We start from the raw sequence: 19,506 nt of genomic DNA on the forward strand, positions 1-19,506 counted from the left end.
ATTGGAGACAACTTTCTGTTTCAGAAGGTTGAAAAAGCTACCAGAGGAGAAGCTGTTCTGGATTTGGTTTTAACAAATAGGGAGGAACTAGTTGAGAACTTGAAAGTGGAAGACAGTATAGGGGACAGTGATCACGAAATAATAGAGTTCATGATCTTAAGGAAAGGTAGAAGGGAGACCAGCACAATTGAGCTAATGGATTTCAGGAAGGCAGATTTTGATAAGCTCAGAGAACTTGTAGGTAAGGTCCCATGGGAAGCAAGACTGAAGGGAAAAACAACTGAGGAGAGTTGGAAGTATTTCAAAGGGACGTTGTTAAGGGCCCAAAAGCAAACAATTCCGCTGTGTAGGAAAGATAGAAAATATGGCAAAAGACCAGCTTGGCTTAACAAGGAGATCTTGCACGATCTCAAAATAAAAAAGGAGTCATATAAAAAATGGAAACTAGGACAACTAACAAAGGATGAATATAGGCAAGCAACACGGGAATGCAGGGGCAAGATTAGAAAGGCAAAGGCACAAAATGAGATCAAACTAGCTACAGGCATAAAGGGAAACAAGAAGACCTTTTATAAATACATTAAAAGCAAGAGGAAGACCAAGGACAGGGTAGGCCCACTGCTTAGTGAGGAGGGAGAAGCAGTAACAGGAAACTTGGAAATGGCGGAGATGCTCAATGACTTCTTTGTTTCGGTCTTCACCGAGAAGTCTGGAGGTGTGCCTAACGTAGTGAATACAAGCAGAGAGAGGGTAAGTTTAGAAGATAGGATACACAAAGAACAAGTTAAAAATCACTTAGGAAAGTTAGATGTCAGCAAGTCACCAGGTCCTGATGAAATGCATCCCAGGATACTCAAGGAGCTGATAGAGGAGGTATCTGAGCCTTTAGCTATGATCTTTGAAAAATCATGGCAGACAGGGGAGATTCCAGAAGACTGGAAAAGGGCAAATATTGTGCCCATCTATAAAAAGGGGAATAAGAACAACCCAGGAAACTATAGACCGGTCAGTTTAACGTCTGTCCCAGGGAAGATAATGGAGCAGGTAATTAAGGAAATCATATGCAAACACTTGGAAGGTAATAAAGTGATAGGGAATAGCCAGCATGGGTTTGTGAAGAACAAGTAATGCCAAACTAATCTGATAGCTTTCTTTGATAAGATAACGAGCCTTGTGGATAAGGGAGAAGCGGTGGATGTCATATACCTAGACTTTAGTAAGGCATTTGATACGGTCTCGCATGATATTCTTATTGATAAACTATGCAAATATAACTTAGATAGGGCCACGATAAGGTGGGTGCATAATTGGCTGGATAACCGTAGTCAGAGAGTTGTTGTTAACGGTTCTAAATCCTGCTGGAAAGGGATAACAAGTGGAGTTCCTCAAGGGTCTGTTTTGGGACCTGTACTGTTCAATATCTTCATCAATGATGTAGATATTGGGATAGAGAGTACGCTTATTAAGTTTGCAGATGATACCAAACTGGGTGGGGTTGCGACTTCTTTGGAGGATAGGGACATAATTCAAAATGACCTTAGCAAGTTAGAGAAATGGTCAGAGGTAAACAGGATGAGGTTTAATAAAGAGAAATGCAAAGTGCTCCACTTAGGAAGGAACAATCAGTTCCATACATACAAGATGGAAAGCGACTGTCTAGGAAGGAGCATGGCAGAAAGGGATCTAGGGGTCATAGTGGACCACAAGTTGAATATGAGTCAACAGTGTGATGCTGTTGCAAAAAAAGCAAATATGATTCTAGGTTGTATCAACAGGTGTGTTGTAAGCAAAACTCGTGAAGTCATTCTGCCGCTCTACTCTGCACTAGTTAGGCCTCAGCTGGAGTACTTTGTCCAGTTCTGGGCGCCACATTTCAAGAAAGATGTGGAGAAATTGGAAAGGGTACAGAGAAGAGCGACAAGAATGATTAAAGGTCTAGAGAACATGACCTATGAAGCCAGGCTTCATGAACTGGGCTTGTTTAGTTTGGAAAAAAGAAGATTAAGGGAGGACATCATAGCGGTTTTCAAATATCTAAAAGGGTGTCACAAGGAGGAAGGAGAAAATTTGTTCCTCTTGGTTTCTGAGGACAGGACAAGGAGTAATGGGCTTAAAGTGCAGCAGGGGAGGTTTAGATTGGACATTGGGAAAAAATTCCTAACTGTCAGGGTGGTCAAATATTGGAATAAATTGCCAAGGGAGGTGGTGGAATCTCCCTCTCTGGAGATATTTAAGAACAGGTTAGATAGACATCTGTCAGGGATGGTGTAGGTGGAGCTTGGTCCTGCCTTGAGGGCGGGGGTCTGGACTCGATGACCTCTTGAGGTCCCTCCCAGTCCTATTATTCTATGATTCTATGATCCCTTTCACTGAGATCCTCGTTCCTCTAGCGGACGGAGGCTGGTCCTCTAATGCCCAGGTTCTCCAAGAAGGGTGTATGTGAGTATGGTATTATACTACATAACTGTAACTGTATAATTAGATAATTATAATTGTATGCTCAGGCTTCATTTATGCTACTCTCCGGGGTGATCAAATACATTTATTCAGTCATTGCTGTGAGCTTTGTATTGTTTGCAGTCTTAATACCAGTTGTAATAAAAATTGTTTTATTTTGCTACTACCCTTAGAGTAAGTGTGATTGTTGCGGTTCCCAAGACCTGCCTACAGAGCTCTACAGCTCTCAACCTCTATGACCGGGGTGGAGGACAAACCTAGAACCTTCTAGTCAGATTAGGCAGACTATACCCATACCTTATTCTTAACCCCAGGATACGGTACCACAGCACTTCCCATTGTTTTTTGCAGATACAGGCTAACATGGCTATCCCGCTTATATTTGTCACCTAGGCACATATATAAAAGGAGCCAAGAACTAGAGTACTGTATGAAGAAACATAGTTAAAGGGAGAGATTTTCCTGTCTACAAGTCTAGTTTCAATTGGATACAGAACGCAATACTGGATTCCTCGTCTGAGTATATTCTTGGTCACATTACTGCATCAGAATGTAAGAGGCTCTCCTTAGGCATAATAGAACACACTGTGTTTTATAAGGTGTGACTTATCTGGGGGAAAATTTCCATAGATCTCAACTACATTATGCCCACCAGCCATAATGCCCAGCAGAACTATTTACTGCTCACTTTCATGATAATTTAAAAACACCCAATTCATAGAATTTGATAGATGAAGAATGGTTTGCTTCTAGTATAACATCAAACTAACAAAGTAAATGGTTTGGTTAAAGTTAGCACCTACCTGTAACTGTCATTTTGCTTATTATATCTCACTAAGGCAAAAATATCTGCCATGCAAGTTAAAGAAATTAATCCATTACTTTCATGCCTATGGAGTTCACTTGTGTTTTGAAAATGCCCATTCTGTTGAAAAAGCAGATGAAATATGGTGAAATATATTAACTGTTTTATTACATTTGATATAATTCTAGTCTATGCACCTTAGATTGTTCTGATAAGCCATCTCTTTTAAATGTTTAAAATGGCAAGGCTTAAAAAGTGCAAGTATATTGAGAAGTTTTTCAATAACTCAACTCGCTAATATGATGGTCACCACATCTCTGTAGTCAGTATACATGAGGACAAACCGTACTCAGCAAAATTTTAGCTAGGGATGTAAAATCCCATTTCAAACGTTAACTGGTTAAATGTTACGTTTAATTGGTTATCTGGGATCCCATAGGTGCCCCCTATCTATGGCACAGTGAGTCTGACTGGGCCATTAGTTAACCGGTTACCAGTAAGCATCACCCAGTAAGGATAACGCTCTCTGAGTAACCAGTTATCCCTTTGCAAGTCATCACTAGGTTTAATGATGTTGAAAATAACTCGTTCTTTTCTACAGTCACCACCAAATGGATTATTAAAAACTCAAATAAAAATCTGAAAGACAAGATTCAACATGTGGATAAAAGATACAAGTGGACAGGGAGAAAGGGTTAACAGTAGACCATGTAGTCAATATCACAACTGGGTTTAAAAGTCACAAATTCCTGACTCTTAGAATTGTGCTAATTTCTATACACCATAATGCAATTTTAAAATATTAATTATCAGCTTGAAGGACTGAGCAGTCCTGTGGCACCTTAGAGACTTAAATGTATTAGGTCAATTTGTTAGTCGCTAAGGTGCCACAGCACTGCTCATTGTTTTTAAAGTTACAGACTAACACGGCTCCCCCTCTGAGACTTATCACCTTGAAATTTTTGTTAAAACCTTTAATTGTTGTATCCCATTCCATCTATAGTACATATCTAAAATACATTATTTCTAAATGTCATGAGACAGTTTTCAGTTGATACTGAAAAAATTCCCTTCAACAGCAGAAGTATTTTTCAGAAAAATACTTTTGGAAATGTATATGAAGTTAACTTTCTGAAGCCATCTAAAGAATTATTTAGTAATAATAAATCTGATCTGAAAGTGTCTGCTTGTTTTTAATCTGCACATCCTTGATGTAGCTCATGATAGAGAATTTTCACAAGGTAGATTTAGATACAAAATTGAGTAATCCATAACATGTCAGGCAGAGTTTCCTTTTAAAATAACTTCTCTCTTTTGTGAGTAGCAAATAGAAAAGAGTTAATAGGAGATTTTTAAACTAGCTTTATCCCACTAAAAAACAGAAGGAAAAAGATACGTGTAAAATGAGAGCGAATCATGGAAGGCTTAAATGCTGGAGAAGATTCTTCTCCTTCCTGGAATACAATGGTGACAATGTCATTTCCAATATGACGCTTCCTTTCTACCTGCAAAAAGGAGAAATAACATTGCTAGAATTAGATCCTGAGTACTAACGCAGTGAAAAAACAATGAAACACAACATGAGATTATTGAATTTAATGCACTTTTTCTATGATGGCAGTTGACAGTAATCTGAAACTTGCGCAAGCATCATTTGTATAAACATTTTATTCTGTTTCTATCTCAATACAGAGATTTAAAAGTGCAGTACAGTAATGTCAAAATACTATGAAGCTGCTTTATTCATTCTTGTTCTCATTGTACAATGGCCATGGGAATATGAGAAATTGATATTTATAGCCCAACCACAGTATTTGTCAAAATTAATTAGATTAGCTATATTATTTTAATTTATCTGATTTACATGCAAATTATATTTTTAAATTATTCTCAAACCTTTTTATGGAGGAAGGGAAAGCAAGGCTATATATATCTTGCAGCATAGTTTACTGCAAAGGACTTGTTAGGAGTTCATTTCTAATGTGAAAGCATCAAGGTGAGTCTAAATGCAATTGGATTTCAATAACCTTAATCAGAGAACCACAAAACAAAACTTCAGAAGTAGCTATGGAATGTCAAACTAAGCCAAAAGAAATGGTAAAATCTGATCAAATGAAAAACGTTTTGTCTGCTTTTTCAAAGCTTACATATTGATCCATTGCTTGGTTTAAGGTCTTATCCCTTGTGATTAAGCTCTCTAGGTGAGATATCCATTAAAAACGTAGCCAGTACTTTTCAGCCTGGGTGCAACATAGAATCATAGAACACTAGAATTGGAAGGGACTTAGAGAGGTTATTGAGTCCAGTTCCCTGCCCTCATGGCAGGACCCAGTACCGTCTAGATCCCTAATAGACATCTATCTAACCTGCTCTTAAATATCTCCAGAGATGGAGATTCCACAACCTCCCTAGGCAACTTATTCCAGTGTTTAACCACCCTGACCGTTAGGAACTTTTTCCTAATGTCCAACCTAAACCTCTCTTGCTGCAGTTTAAGCCCATTGCTTCCTGTCCTATCCTCAGAGGCCAGAAGAACAATTTTTCTCCCTCCTCCTTGTAAACGCCCTTTTTAAAATTGAAACTGATATTATGTCCCCTCTCAGTCTTCTCTTTTCCGAATTAAACAAACCCAATTCATTCAGTCTTCCTTCATAGGTCATGTTCTCTAGACCTTTAATCATTCTTGTTGCTCTTCTCTGAACCCTCTCCAATTTCTCCACATCTTTCTTGAAATGTGATATCCAGAACTGGACACAGTACTCCAAATGAGACCTAATCAGTGCAGAGCAGAGTGGAAGAATGACTTTGTGTCTTGCTCACAACACTCCTGTTACTGAATCCCAAAATCATATTTCCTTTTTTTGCAACAGCTTCACACTGTTGACTCATATTTAGCTTGTGGTTCACTGTGACCCCTACATCCCTTTCTGCAGTACTCCTTCCTAGACAGTCACTTCCAATTCTGTATATATGAAACTGATTGTTCCTTCCTCAGTGGAGTACTTTACATTTATCCTTCTTAAACTTCATCCTATTTACCTCAGACTCTTTCTCCAGTTTGTCGAGATCTTTTTGAATTATGACCCTATCCTCCAAAGCAGTTGCAACCCTTCCCAGCTTATCATCACCTACAAACCGAATAAGCGTACTCTCTAGGCCAATATCTAAATCGTTGATGAAGATATTGAACAGAAGCAGTCCCCAAACAGATCCCCTGCAGAACCCCACTTCTTATGTCCTTCTTGCAGGATTTGAACCATTAATAACTATTCTCTGAGAATGGTTATCCAACCAGTTATGAAGCCACCTTACAGTAGCCCCATCTAGGTTGTATTTCCCTAGTTTATTGACAAGAAGGTCATGTGAGACTGTATCAAATGCCTTACTAAAGTCTAGGTATACCACATCCACCGCTTCTCCCTTATCCACAAGACTCGTTATCCTATCAAAGAAAGCTATCAGATTGGTTTGGCATGATTTGTTCTTTACAAATCCATGCTGGCTGTTCGCTATCACCTTATTATCTTCCAAGTGTTTGCAGATGAATTTCTTAATTACTTCCTCCATTATCTTTCCTGGCACAGAAGTTAAACTGACTGGTCTGTAGTTTCCTGGGTTGTTCTCATGTCCCTTTTTATAGATGGGCACTATATTTGCCTTTTTTCCAATCTTCTGGAGCCTCTCCCAACTTCCATGATTTTTCTAAGTTGATAGCTAAAGGCTTAGATACTTCCTCTATCAGCTCTTTGCGTATTCCAGGATACATTTCACCAGGCCCTGGCGACTTGCAGACATAAACATTTTCTAAGTGATTTTTAACTTGTCGTTTTTTTTTTATTTTATCTTCTAAACCTACCCCATTCCCATTAGCATTCACTATGTTAGGCATTCCTTCATCATCAGACTTCTTGGTGAAGAAACAAAGTCAATAAGTACCTCTCCATTTCCAAGTTTCCCGTTACTGTTTCTCCCTCCTCACTGAGAAATGGACCTACCCTGTCCTTGGTCTTTCTCTTGCTCCTAATATACTTACAGAAAGTCTTCTGTCTGGTTTCACTTTATCTCTGTAGCTAGTCTGAGCTCGTTCTGTGCCTTTGCCTTTCTAATCTTCCCCTGCATACCTGTATTGTTTGCTTACATTCATCCTTTGTAATTTGTCCTAATTTCCACTTTTTATATGACTCCTTTTTTATTTTTAGATCATGCAAGATCTCCTGGTTAAGCCATGGTGGTCATTTGCCATATTTATATCTTTCCTATGAGGCGGAATAGCTTCCTTTTGGGCCCTTAATAATGTCCTTTTGAAAAACTGCCAACTCTCCTCAGCTGTTTTTCCTCTTAGTCTTGCTTACCATGGGACCTCACCTATCAGCTCTCTGAACTTACCAAAAACCGCCTTCCTGAAATCCATTGTCTCTATTTTGCTGTTCTCCCTGCTGACAATTTTCTTCCACTATTTGATCTGAGGAAGTGGGTCTGGGCCACGAAAGCTCATCAACTAATAAACCATCTTGTTAGTCTTTAAAGTGCTACATAGTCCTGTATTTTGTTTGGGAAACAAGAAGACTTTTTATAAATACATTAGAAGCAAGAGGAAGACCAATGACAGGGTAGACCCACTGGTCAGTGAGCAGGGAGAAACAGTAATAGGAAATTTGGAAATGGCAGAGATGCTTAATGACTTCTTTGTTTCAGTCTTCACTGAGAAGTCTGATGAAGGAATGCCTAACATAGGGAATGCTAGTGGGAAGGGAGTAGGTTTAAAAGATAAAATAAAAAAAAAGAACAAGTTAAAAATCACTTTGAAAAAAGTTAGATGCCTGCAAGTCACCAGGGCCTGATGAAATGCATCCTAGAATACTCAAGTAGCTGATAGAGGAGATATCTGAGCCTCTAGCTATCATCTTTGGAAAGTCATGGGAGACAGGAGAGATTCCAGAAGACTGGAAAAGGGCAAATATAGTGCCCATCTATAAAAAGGGAAATAAGAACAACCCAGGAAACTACAGACTAGTTAGTTTAACTTCTGTGCCAGGGAAGATAATGGTGTAAGTAATTAAGGAAATCATTTACAAACACTTGGATGTGGCAAGGTGATAGGGAACAGCCAGCATGGATTTGTAAAGAACAAATCATGTCAAACCAATCTGATAGCTTTCTTTGATAGGATAACGAGTCTTGTGGGTAAGGGAGAAGAGGTGGATGTGGTATACCTAGACTTTAGTAAGGCATGTGATACGGTCTCGCATGATATTCTTATCAATAAACTAGGCAAATACAACTTAGATGGGGCTACTCTAAGGTGGGTGCATAACTGGCTGAATAACCGTACTCAGAGAGTAGTTATTAATGGTTCACAATTATGCTGGAAAGGTATAACAAGTGGAGTTCCGCAGGGGTCTGTTCTGGGACTGGCTCTGTTTAATATCATAGAATCATAGAACTGGAAGAGACCTCAGGAGGTCATCAAGTCCAGCCCCCTGCTCTAGGCAGGACCAATTCCAACTAAATCAACCCGGCCAGGGCTTTCTCAAGCCGAGACTTAAACACCTCTAGGGATGGAGACTCCACTACTTCCCTAGGTAACCCATTCCAGTGCTTCACCACCCTCCTGGTGAAATAGTTTTTCCTAATATCCAACCTGGACCTCTCCCCCCACAACTTGAGACCATTGCTCCTTGTTCTGCCATCTGTCACTACTGAGAACAGCCTCTCTCCATCCCCTTTGGAACCTCCCTTCAGGAAGTTGAAGGCTGCTATCAAATCCCCCCCTTATTCTTCACTTCTGCAGACTAAACAGACCCAAGTCCCTCAGCTTCTCCTCATAGGTCATATGCTCCAGCCCCCTAATCATTTTGGTTGCCCTCCGCTGGACCCTCTCCAATGTGTCCACATCCTTTTTGTAGTGGGGGGCCCAGAACTGGACACAATACTCCAGATGTGGCCTGACCAAAGCTGAATAAGGGGAATAATGACATCTCTGGAGCTGCTGGCAATGCTCCTCTTAATGCAACCTAATATGCCATTAGCCTTCTTGGCTACAAGGGCACACTGTTGACTCATATCCAGCTTCTCATCCACTGTAACCCCCAGGTCCTTTTCTGCAGAACTACTACTTAACTGGTTGGTCCCCAGCTTGTAACTATGCTTGGGATTCTTCCGTCCCAAGTGCAGGACTCTACACTTGTCCTTGTTGAACCTCATCAGATTTCTTGTGGCCCAATCCTCCAATTTGTCTAAGTCACTCTGGACCTTATCTCTGCCCTTAAGCGTATCTACCTCTCCCACCAGCTTAGTGTCATCTGCAAACTTGCTGAGGGTGCAATCCATCCCCTCATCCAGGTCATTAATAAAGATATTGAACAAAACTGGTCCTAGAACCGAACCTTGGGGGCACTCCGCTAGAAACTGACCGCCATCCTGACATCGAGACGTAGATCACTTCCCGCTGGGCCCGGCCTTCTTGCCATCTTTCTATCCATCTTACCGTCCATTTATCCAATCCACATTCACTTAACTTGCTGGCAAGAATAGTGTGGAAGACCGTATCAAAAGCCTTGCTAAAGTCAAGGTATATAACATCCACTGACTTCCCCATGTCCACCGAGCCACTTACCTCATCATAGAAGCTAAACATATTGGGCAGGCACGACTTGCCCTTTGTGAATCCATGCTGACTATTCCTAATCACTTTCCTCTCATCCAAGTGCCTCAAAATGGATTCCTTAAGGATCCCTTCCATGATTTTTCCAGGAACCGAGGTAAGACTGACCGGCCTATAGTTCCCTGGATCGTCCTTCTTCCTTTTTTTGAAGATGGTCACTACATTTGCCTTTTTCCAATCATCCGGGATTTCTCCTGATCTCCATGACTTTTCAAAGATAATAGCCAAAGGCTCCTCAATGACATTTGCCAACTCCCTCAGTACCCTCGGATGCATTAAGTCCGGACCCATGGATTTGTGTACGTTTAGCTTCTCTAAATAGTTCCTAACCTGTTCTTTACCCACCACGGGCTGTCCATCTTCATCCCATCTTGCGTCACTTAGCGCAGAAGTCCACGAGCCAACCTTGTCCGTGAATACAGAGGCAAAGAAAGCATTGAGTACTTCAGCTTTCCTCACATCATCTGTCACTAGGGGTATGTCTACACTACAAAGTTAATTCGAACTAATGGACGTTAGTTCGAATTAACTTTCATAGGCGCTACACTAGCCCTCCGCTAGTTCGAACTTAATTCGAACTAGCGGAGCGCTTAGTTCGAACTAGGAAAACCTCATTTTACGAGGATTAAGCCTAGTTCGAACTAGCTAATTCGAATTAAGGGGTGTGTAGCCCCTTAATTCGAACTAGTGGGAGGCTACCCCTCCCCAGGTTTCCCTGGTGGCCACTCTGGCCAACACCAGGGAAACTCGTCTGCCCCCCTCCCGGCCCCGGATCCCTTAAAGGAGCACGGGCTGGCTACGGTGCCCGTGCCAGGTGCAAGCCTGCCAGCAACCAGCCAGCAGACCCTGCACCTGGCACGGCACAGAGCCACCCACCCGATGTCCCCCAGCCCACCCCCTCTTCCCGGGACCAGGTTGGCGGCTCCCGGGAGCTTGCCCGGGACCGCAAGAGGCGGGCACCCACCTGGGCTAGTGCAGACATCGTGGACCTCGTCCACGATCTCCGCACTAGGCACAGGAAAGTGGCCGTCTAGGGCAGGAGAGCTGCCAGCCTGGCCACCCAGGAGCAGGTGTGCATGAAAATCAAGGGGGTCCACTGAGACCCCCGACCCTGAGCCCTGAGCTTACAATGGCCGTACTGGGTCAGACCAAAGGTCCATCTAGCCTAGTAGCCTGTCTGCCGACAGCGGCCAACCCTAGGAACCCTGGAGGGGATGGACTGAAGACAGTGACCAAGCCATTTGTCTCGTGCCATCCCTCTCCAGCCTTCCACAAACCTTGGCCAGGGACACCACTCCTACCCCCTGGCTAATACCACTCCATGGACCCAACCTCCATGACTTGATCTCACTTCCCTTTAAACTCTGTTCTAGCTGTAGCCTTCACAGCCTCCTGCAGCAAGGAGTTCCACAGGTTGACTCTTTGCTTTGTGAAGAAGAACTTTCTGTTACTAGTTTGAAGCCTGCTACCCATTCCTTTCCTTTGGTGTCCTCTAGTCCTTCTTTATGGGAACTAATGAAGAACTTTTCTGTATGCACCCTCTCCACCCAACTCCTGCTTTTAGAGACCTCTATCCTGTCCCCCCTCCGTCTCCTCTTTTCTAAGCTGAAAAGTCCCAGTCTCTTTAGCCTCTCTTCATATGGGACCTGTTCCCAACCCCTGATCATTTTAGTTGCCCTCCCCTCTCCCAGCCTCTCTCTTCCCCTCTCCCACCTCCTTTTCCCAGTCTCCCCCAGTTTTGTTCAATAAAGACATTCCATTTTGGAAGACACGTTATCTTTATTTTGTACATCAAGAAGAGGGGCTAGGGAAGGGTAAGTGGAAGGAGGTGAGGGAGGAATGGGACACGAGCCCCCGATGGGGAGGACTGGGCTGGCTCTGGGTGCGGAAGCTCTCCTGCAGCCCCCCAATTGGCCCCTCTCCCCAGATGGCAGCCTGCGGCAAGTGCAGCCGGGCTGATGACCGAGTGCTGTGATGTGCCCAGTGTGGGTAGTCCGGGCACTCCAATCCAGGACTGCTTTGCTAGGGGGGCACCCCTGAGAACTGTCTGTCCGGGGCTGGGGTCGGGACCCTTTAAGCACAGCCCTCGGCTAGCCTGAGACAGCATCTCCACGCTCTAAGTCCTCCTCTGATGCCCTGCCGGCACTGCTTCTGGCCATCCGTAAGCCCGGTTCAGGGTCTACTTAATGTGAACGTGCTAGTTCGAATTAGCAAAACGCTAATTCGAACTAGTTTTTTAGTCTGGATCCGTTAGTTCGAATTAACTAATTCGAACTAAGTTAGTTCGAATTAACTTTGTAGTGTAGACATACCCTAGGTTACCTCCTTCATCCATTAGGGGCTGCACACCCTCTCTGATCACCACCTTCCTGTTAACATGCCTGTAGAAACCTTTCTTGTTATCCTTCACATCCTTAGCCAGTCGCAATTCCATTTGTGCTTTCGCCTTCCTGATAACCGCCCAGCATTCTCGAGCGATACATTTATACCCCTCCCTGGTCATTTGTCCAAGTTTCCACTTTTTGTAAGCTTCCTTTCTGTGCTTAAGTTCACCAAGGATTTCCCCTGTAAGCCAATCCGGTCTCCTACCATGTTTGCCTCTCTTGCTACGCGTCAGGATGGTTTCTTTCTGTGCCTTCAATAAGGCTTCTTTAAAATACTGCCAGCTCTCCTGGACTCCTTTCCCCTTCATGTTAGCATCCCAGGGGATTCTGCCCATCAGATCTCTGAGGGAGTAAAAATCTGCTTTTTTGAAGTCCAAGGTGTGTATTTTACTACTCTCTTTTCTTCCTTTGGTCAGGATCCTGAAATCTACTATCTCATGATCACTGCTTCCCAGGTTGTCACCCACCTCCACTTCCCCTATTAGTTCCTCCCTGTTTGTGAGCAGAAGGTGAAGCTGTGCCCAGCCCCTGGTCGGATCCTTCAGCACTTGTACCAAGAAGTTATCCCCAACATTCTCCAAAAACTTCCTGGATTGCCTGTGTACTGCCGTATTGGTTTCCCAACAGTTGTCAGGGTGATTAAAGTCCTCCATGAGAACCAGGGCCTGCAATCTGGAAGCTTTGCTCAGTTGTCCGCAGAAAGCCTCATCTACCTCATCCACCTGATTCGGTGGCCTGTAGCAGACACCAACCACAAGCTCACTGCTGTTGTTTGCTCCTTTAAACTTAACCCATAGACTCTCAACAGGTTTTTCTCCCTCTTTATACTGGAGTTCAGAGCAATCGTAGTGCTCTCTTACATATAGTGCAACTTCTCCTCCTTTTCTCCCCTGCCTGTTCTTCCTGAACAGTCTATACCCTTCCATGACAGTGCTCCAGTCATGCGAGTCATCCCACTAAGTCTCTGTTATCCCAATTAAATCATATTTCTTGGACTGGGCCAGGGCCTCCAGTTCTTCCTATCTGTTGCCCAGGCTTCTCGCATTAGTGTACAAACATTTCAGGTAACCAGTTGATTGCCCTATCTTCTCCATTCGAAACAGGGGTCCTCCTTTCTTGTTTCTTCCTCTCTGCATTTCTTCCCGGTATCCAACTTCCCCACTCCCCTCAGGGTTTTGGTCACCATCCCCTGACAAACCTAGTTTAAAGCCCTTTTCACTAGGTTTTCAAGCCTGCCCGTGAAGATGCTCCTTCCTCTCTTCATTAGGTAGATCCCATCTCTTCCTAACAATCCCTGTGCCCGGAACAGAGTCCCATGGTCGAAGAAACCAAAGCCCTCTCTGCGACACCACCTGCGCAACCACGCATTTACGTCCTCAATTCGACGATTCCTGCCCAGTCCTTTCCCTTCAACAGGGAGGATGGACGAGAACACCACGGCTACATCTAGACTGGCCCCTTCTACGGAAGAGGCATGCAAAGCAGGCAAGTCAGAATAGGGAAATCCGCGGGGGATATTTAAATATCCCCCACGGGATTTAAATAAACATGGCCGCCACTTTTTTTCCGGCTTGGGGAAAAGCCGGAAAAGAGCGTCTAGACTGGTGCGATCCTCCAGAATAAAGCCCTTTTCCGGAGGATCTCTTGCAAGTAGGAATAAGAGATCCTCCGGAAAAGGGTTTTATTCTGGAGGATCCCGCCAGTCTAGACGCTCTTTTCCAGCTTTTCCCCAAGCCGGAAAAAAAGCGGCGGCCATGTTTATTTAAATCCTGCGGGGGATATTTAAATCCCCCGCGGATTTCCCTATTCTGACTTGCGTGCTTTGCGTACCTCTTCCGGAGAAGGGGCCAGTCTAGACGTAGCCCACTTGCACTCCAAATTCTTGGATCCTTCTTCCCAGCGCTACATAATCCGCAGTAACCCGCTCAAGGTCATTCTTGGCTGTATCATTAGTTCCCACGTGGAGAAGCAGGAAGAGGTAGCGATCTGAAGGTTTGATCAGCTTGGTAAGCCTCTCAGTCACATCCTGAATGCGAGCTCCCGGTAAGCAGCACACCTCTCGAGATTCCAGGTCCAGACGGCAGAAGGATGGTTCAGTCCCTCTTAGGAGGGAGTTCCCGACCACCACCATCCGTCGTCAACGATTTAGATATTGGCCTAGAAAATACGCTTATTAAGTTTGCAGATGATACCAAGCTCGGAGGGGTTGCAACTTCTTTGGAGGATAGGGTCATAATTCAAAATGATCTGGACAAATTGGAGAAATGGTCTGAGGTAAACAAGATGAAGTTTAATAAAGACAAATGCAAAGTGCTCCGGTTAGGAAGGAACAATCAGTTTCACACATACAGTCTAGGAAGGAGTACGGCAGAAAGGGATCTAGGGGTCATAGTGGACCACAAGCTAAATGTGAGTCAACAGTGTGATGCTGTTGCAAAAAAAGCAAACATGATTCTGGGATGCATTAACAGGTGTGTTGTTAGCAAGACACGAGAAGTCATTCTTCTATTCTACTCTGCGCTGGTTAGGCCTCAGTTGGAGTATTGTGTCCAGTTCTGGGCACCGCATTTCAAGAAAGATGGAGAAATTGGAGAGAGTCCAGAGAAGAGCAACAAGAATGATTAAAGGTCTAGAACACATGACCTATGAAGGAAGGCTGAAAGAATTGGGTTTGTTTAGTTTAGAAGAGAGAAGATTGAGGGAGGACATGATAGCAGTTTTCAGATATCTAAAAGGGTGTCATAAGGAGGAGGGAGAAAACTTGTTCATCTTGGCCTCTGAGGATAGAGCAAGAAGCAATGGGCTTAAACAGCAGCAAGGGAGGTTTAGGTTGGACATCAGGAAAAAGTTCCTAACTGTCAGGGTGGTTAAACACTGGAATAAATTGCCCAGTGAGGTTGTAGAATCTCCATTTCTGGAGATATTTAAGAGTAGGTTAGATAAATGTCTATCAGGGATGGTCTAGACAGTACTTGGTCCTGCCATGAGGGCAGGGGACTGGACTCGATGACCTCTCGAGGTCCCTCCCAGTCCTAGTATTCTATGATTCTACATCGGCACCAAGCTGGGAAAAGGAAATACCGGCCAGCCCAGATTAAAACGATGTGACCCTCCAGGAAGATGCGGGTTGTAGACCCCTAGCATGACATCATCCTTTTTAATATATAACACAACACCTCCTCCTTTTTTCTCCCCAGATATCCTTCCTGAATAAGCCATACGCACCAAGTCTCTGTGATACCAACAATGGCATAGTTATGTTTATTTATTAGCACTTCAGGTTCTTCCTGCTTATAACCCATACTTCTTGCATTTGTATACAGGCATCTAAGATACTGATTTGATTTTGCCTCCCAGTTCTGCCTTTTTCCTCCTTTATCGCTGCTATTTTAGCCCATGCTTCCTTCTATTTCCAACCCTCTCCCAGGTCTCCATGTTCTTCACTTACCTGTAAGCTTTGGTCACCTGCCCCCGTCAAACCCAGTTTAAAGCCTTTCTCACTAGGTTAGCCAGTCTGCATCCAAATACAGTCTTCCCCTTCCTCAAAAGGTGAACCCCATCCCTGCTTAGCAATCTTTCTTGGAATAGCATCCCAAGGTCGAGGAAGTCAAAGCCCTCCTGGTGACACCAACTTCACAGCCAGGCATTTACCTCCAGGACGCACCTGTCTCTGCTTGGGACCCTACCTCTGATAGGAAGGACTGAAGAGAATACCACCTGCGCTCCAAACTCCCTCAGCAATACTCCCAGAGTCCTTTAGTCACTCTTGATCTGCTCAGTGTCACACCTTGCAGTATCATCAGTGCCCACATGGATTAGTAGCATGGGGTAGTAGTCAGAGGTCCAGATAATCCTCGACAATGCCTCCGTAACGTCTCAGCTATGGGCCTCTGGCAGGCAGCACCTCCCGAGATGACATGTTAGGCTCCTCTGTCCCCTTCAGAAGAGAGTCTCTGACCACCACTACCCTACATTTCCTCCTCGCAGTGGTGGCAGCAAACCTCCCAGCTTTGGGGGTAAGAGGCTTCTCCTCCTTTGTTTTAACCAAACAGTTACACTCCTTTAGATACAGGAGATAAGGAAATACACCCTGTATCAAAAGCGTAACTGTTTCCCTATACCATGGTGCGAAGGTTGGGAGCAGAGTGGAGCACTACCTGCCACCAGAAGTGACCAGCTGCGTGTCCCTCCTAAGCTATCTCCTCCTCCACCAGTGGTGTGTCAGCAGTCTTGTGAAGTGGGACAGCTACCTCAGCTGTCTCCACATGAATACTGTCCAGGAACTGCTCGTGAATTCAGATACTCCTCAGCTTAGCCACCTATAGCTCTCCCACCTGATTCCTGAGAGATTCCATCAGCTGGCACCTTTCACATTGGATGTTTCCCCCAGCCTGGATTTCAGTCAGTGGGAATCGCAAGCCATAGTCCTTGCAAAGCCACACCAGGATCTGGGTAGAGGCATCCATGGTCAGGTGGTCTGCCTGGCTACAGGCTCAGGTGGAGGAGACTGAAGCAGTGCTGGCATAAGTGTTGCAGGTCTTCCTAACATAGTAGGCCTCCCTCTGTCAAACTCTCGCTTAAACTCCCCTGTCCGCAGCCCCCTGTCCACTTTACTCCCCTGCTCGCTCTGCCTCTTGAAGCCTGTGCACCTAGGTTAGGCCCACCCCCTCGTTGGCCACACAGGGGAAAGCTGATTGGTGGCTGATCAAAGGCAATCAAAGGAGCAAACACTCCCAGACACACAATCCCAACTGCCACAGTAACAAATTGAAATCACCTGAAATCAGAATCAAAATTCAAACAGCAGTAGCATGACACTTTAGTAAAACTTTGAAATTCTTGGGGAATTTGGAAACAGCACAGGTCTCTAGGTTTTTGAATATATTTCTGATCAAACTATTATTCTTTAGTATACATCTACCTGAATCTCTAAGATACCATGGATCTATTGTCTAACAGGCTAAGCAGACAGCCTGTTCTATCTGCCATCAGTATGTGCTCAATCTTATTTTGGGATTGATGCTGATTGTTAGTTTTGAGGTAGGATTTAAGATTCTGGCTCGCTCGCTCGCTCTCGCTCTCTCTCTCTCTCTCTCTCTCTCTCTCACACACACACACACACACACACACACACCCCACAGGGGAGAGCTATATACAGAATGTCCACTGAGGACAGCCACACCACTACGAGTGGCCAGCAGAGCTGAGACTCCACCATCTTGCCTGTCACCAGACAGGATAAGTAGCCCCCATTTCCCTAAAGGGGCTTTGCAACTGCGGAATCAGGGACCAGCAGGGGACTCCAGCAGGGGTAGCGTAGCATTAACACCTGCGATTAAGGCATTAAAAAAATTCATCCTGTCCAGTGTTAATCCTAATGTTCTAAGATTCTATTAAAATGGAAATATACGTCCCTTAAGTTAAGAGCAGGATACCAGTCTCCCAGATAAAGAAAGGAGAAATGGGGCCAACGGAGACCAAAGTAAACTTTAATTTGAGGGACTTGTTGAGGCATTGGAGGTCTAGCATAGGTATGAGGTCTCCTTTTGCTTTTGGGATCTGGACATCATGTGAGTAAAAATCTTTCCCTCTCGTGTCTGGAGGAACCTCCTTTACTGCCTCGCAGCTGCAGAAAGTTCTTGACCTCCTGTTTGAGTAGCTGCTTGTGAGAAGAGTCCCTGAAGAAGTGGGAAGGAGGGTCAGCCACAAACTGTAGGGTGTAGCCCAAAGAAATCACGTTAAGCACCCAATGGTCTGAGGTCAGCTGCAACCAGGCTGATCTGAAGGGCTGCAGACGGTCGAGGAGAAAGTAGGGGGTTGGATCCTGAGCAATGTGTGGTGCTGATCTTGGGTGTATCCCTTCTGGATGCCCAGGTCTCTGGAGGGGTCAGGTTGGGCAGAGGAGCAGGAAGACAAGGGGTGCCATCACTTAAAACCCTTCTCTTTCAGTATGATCTGGACCAGAGAACATCCCATTAACTTGATGGAGGAGGAGGTGGCGGTGGAGGCTGGAATGGCTTTCTAGCCTGTGGAAGGATGTGCAGGCCCAAAGACCAGAGGGTAAGCATGGGAGTTTTTAAGGCCACGAAGCCATGCATCAGTCAACTCCAAGAAGAACTCTTCTCCCTCAAAGGTAGGTCCTGAAAGATAGTGTCTGCCCCCCCCCCATGCGACAGCAGATAAGATTGTATCTAGGAGTTGAGTCTCATGACCACTGCAGAGGAAACCACCTTGGCCACCAAGTCTGTAGCATCCTAGGTCATCTGGAAGGTGCCTCTCGACACCACTTTTCCCTCATTCACTAAGGTAGCAAACTCCTGGGGTTGATCCTGTGAAAGTCTCTGCTTGAATTTGCTGATTGAGTCCCACAAATTGAAATTGCACCTACCTATCAGGTACTGATGGCTCAATATCTGAAATTGCAGGCTGGCTGTTCAATACATTTTCCTGCCAAATAAGTCCAGTCTCTTTGCATTTTTATTTTTAGGTGTACTGCTGGCCTGTCCCTTCCTGTTCCCTTCATTGATGACAGGCACTACCATGAATGCTGCTGAAGATGGCTATACAGATACTTAATTTCCTGTATTGGGACATATTTCTTTTCCACTTTCTTGGAGGAAGGCAGAATGGAAGATTGGGGACTTCACAATTTTCAGGAGCCCTGGGTGGACAGGAAACATGACCTTGGGGTGGAAGAAGATATGACAATGAAGAGGTTGTCAGACTCCTCTGCTAGTTCTTTGACCTCCAAGTTCAAGTTAACAGCCATGCTTCTGATCAGGGCCTGGTGTTCTTTGCTAGAAGTCTGATACCTGGCCGGGGTAGGCGTCTGAGCATAGCAGCACCCCTGTGAGGGCACATGGCCTATTACAGATCCTTTGCCAAAAGCCCCCTTGTCTTGCAATGCCAAAGGGACCTTGGGCTCAGCTGTTTCTTGGGCACTGGTAAGGGGAAAGAATGCTGGGAGTGTTCCAGTGCCAGCAGTCAGCAGTGTGAAATACTAGGCATGGAGTCCAATCTGGGGGACTCCAAGTCAGAATGAAGCACAGCCTCCACGAGGAGGGGCCCTCTGCGGATATCCTGTTCCTTCTGAGTTTGAGGGTGGATGTTTTTGCAGATTCTGCACTTAGCTTCACTGCATGTTTCCTCCAGACATTTCAAAGAGCTATCACAGGTATGGGCAACTGGTACACAAT

The 19,506-nt window shown here is 44.6% G+C and overlaps 1 protein-coding gene across 2 annotated transcripts in view; it reads right to left on the reverse strand.

Annotated features, from left to right (window-relative positions):
- GARNL3 (GTPase activating Rap/RanGAP domain like 3) overlaps positions 1-19,506 on the reverse strand; it is a 201,652-nt gene that overhangs the window by 85,587 nt on the left and 96,559 nt on the right. For both annotated transcript variants that reach the window (XM_075905774.2, XM_075905772.2), the window contains 2 exons: positions 4,659-4,767; positions 3,261-3,306 (listed from right to left, as the gene is read on the reverse strand). In XM_075905774.2, the coding sequence (XP_075761889.1) occupies positions 3,261-3,306; positions 4,659-4,767 (155 nt within the window). The remainder of the gene's footprint in view (positions 1-3,260; positions 3,307-4,658; positions 4,768-19,506) is intronic.

Source organism: Pelodiscus sinensis, chromosome 23 (assembly GCF_052426305.1).
Source record: "Pelodiscus sinensis isolate ZL-2025 chromosome 23, ASM5242630v1, whole genome shotgun sequence".
NCBI classification, from domain to species: Eukaryota; Metazoa; Chordata; order Testudines; family Trionychidae; genus Pelodiscus; species Pelodiscus sinensis.